Source organism: Fulmarus glacialis, unplaced genomic scaffold (genome assembly GCF_000690835.1).
Source record: "Fulmarus glacialis isolate BGI_N327 unplaced genomic scaffold, ASM69083v1 scaffold19968, whole genome shotgun sequence".
In the NCBI taxonomy this organism is placed as follows: Eukaryota; Metazoa; Chordata; class Aves; order Procellariiformes; family Procellariidae; genus Fulmarus; species Fulmarus glacialis.
In genome coordinates, this window is record NW_009230370.1 from 6,293 (window position 1) to 8,509 (window position 2,217).

The 2,217-nt window shown below is 59.0% G+C and overlaps 1 protein-coding gene across 1 annotated transcript in view; it reads left to right on the forward strand.

Annotated features, from left to right (window-relative positions):
- TSPEAR (thrombospondin-type laminin G domain and EAR repeats) overlaps positions 1-2,217 on the forward strand; it is a gene marked incomplete at its 5' end in the record, with an annotated part of 9,287 nt that overhangs the window by 6,033 nt on the left and 1,037 nt on the right. Inside the window, 3 exon segments of the mRNA XM_009584203.1 lie at positions 1,635-1,864; positions 2,158-2,214; position 2,217. The exon segment at position 2,217 is cut by the window's right edge and continues 139 nt beyond it. Coding sequence (XP_009582498.1) covers positions 1,635-1,864; positions 2,158-2,214; position 2,217 — 288 coding nt within the window.

Below are 2,217 nucleotides of genomic sequence, written 5' to 3' on the forward strand. Positions count from 1 at the left end.
CTTTGTTGAATCTCTCTGCTTTTCTCTTGTCTCCCCAATGCTACATGACATGGTGGGGTGGGAAGGGCGGCTGCCCGGGTTTGCAGGGACTGAGCCTTTTGAGAAGCCAAAGTGTTGGCTTTGTGGGCACCCGGGAAGCCGAGTGAGAGCCTGCTGGCGTCCCTCCCTCCCTGGGCACCCCGCAGACGTGATCCAGCCTCATTCCCCCTCCAGGCCACGAGTTGTTCTGGGTTGGGGCGTGCACCCCTCAACACGGGATGAATGGGTTGGTACTACAGCCCTGGCTCTCCAGGATGCTCTCAGCCGGGTTCGGACGCTGGGCCAGTGGGCTCCTTCCCAGCCATCAGGGCTGGCTCCTGGGGCATCAGCTCCTCTGGCACCAGGCTCAAAGCTGGTGGCAGATTGCTTGGGCACCAGCTGCATGTGAACTGCGCTAGAAACGCCCCATGTCTCCTGTTGGACCCCACCATGGCCAGTTTGGACAAGACGTACTCCCATGGCAGTGGCAGCAGAAAGGTCCCTCTGGGGGCCGTGCACATCATGCAGGGCTTAAGACCATCACGGCTAAGCCAAGCTGGGGATGTTCCCCGTAGCGGGTGGTGGAGGATCAGTCCCTGAGGAGCTGCCACTAATCCATGTGGCCATTCCCCACACCCCCTATTCTCCCTGCAGCCCTTCTTGCCAAAGCCTCTTCCGCCGCGATGAGGATTGCCCGTAAACCCGTTAACACGTGGTCCTGCTGCTCCTCAGCCACCACGGGGCCAAGCCGAGTAGAGCAGTGCTTAGTGAGCGTGGGGTGGAAAGGGGCTGGTGGTGCTCCCCTCCTGCCCCAATGAAGCCAGCTCTTCATTAGAAGAACGTCTCTGGCTGGAGGGGTCGTGCCAGGCTGAAGGTGCAGAAAGGTTTTAAGCTTTAAAGCCAGCTGGGTCCCGCGCAGACATGAGCTCGAGGTGCTTGAACAGAGCCCAGGAGCTGGATGGAGCCCGTGCTTTGGTGCTGGTGGGCTCAGCCCGAGTGCTCAGCACAGGGCAGGCTGCAGGCTGCGGCATCCCCTCCCTCCTTCTGGAGTTCGTGCCGTCAGTGGGGATCGGCACATGGAGGTCCCTGGCCAGCTCCAGCTTTCGGGAGCTGAGCACGGGGACTTAGCAAAGGAGCCCTGCAAAATGTCGGTGCGGTGCCGTTCCAGCTGTGGCCCCCTCCAAGATGTGCGAGCTTGTGTGCGAAGGGTGACGGCAGCCCGTGAGGTCGGTAGCTTAGGGACTTGGCTGGGTCTGGCCCCACTACGGGTGGCCGCCCCGTGGGACAGCCGGCAGAGCGGGGTGCCTCTGGGGTGCCTCTGGGGTGCTGCTGGTGTGGGGAGACAGCACCCTCCCCCCCTCCTCTGCCAGGGGCTCCGCAAAGCTGCTGCCGCGCGCTCGGGAGCAAGCTGCCAGCGTGTTCGCTGGGGCTGGAGGTTCTAGGGAGGGATGGAGGCTCTGGAGCCTCTTTGGCTACTTCTTGGGGAGCAATCAGTCACTAGCCTTGCAGCCTGCTGGCAAACACTTGCGTAGCTGAACCTGTTTCTGGGTCTTGTTTCTTACGCGAGCCAGGTTGTTCCTTTCCCTCAGGGTGCACCGTCTGTCTGTCTTCCCCAGGGAATAACCACAACATAGACAGCGTGATATACAGGTGGAACCCCAGGACAGGGTTGTTTGAAACCAACCAGACCATCCCTACCTCTGGAGCTTATGACTGGGAATTTTTCACCATCGGGCCATATTCCTTCTTGGCTGTGGCTAACACGTTCAATGGCACATCCACTAAGATCTACTCGCACATCTACATCTGGCTCAGTGGCTCTTTCCAGCTCTTCCAGTCTATCCTGGTAAGGCTTGACCACTGATCAAATTCTACTCCTCAGTCCCCCCTCTGGGTTTAGACAAGCCAGGGAATAATTACCGAGACAGATGCTCTTCAGTCCTCTGGAAAGGTAGCGATAGTTTCCCACTGATTTTCCCACTGGGATTGAGAGTGAGGTTTATTTTTTTCCTTGGAGGGTTTTAGGAGTGGGTAACTTCCCCGCTGCACCTCCAGCAGGTCCCCCCTCCACCTCGCAGCATCCTTGGCTTGCAAAGGCTTGTCCACATCCAGCTTCTCATGTAGCTTCCTTCCCCACAGACTTTTGGTGCTGCTGACTGGGAGGTCTTTCGTATTGGGGACAGAGTCTTCTTGGCTGGT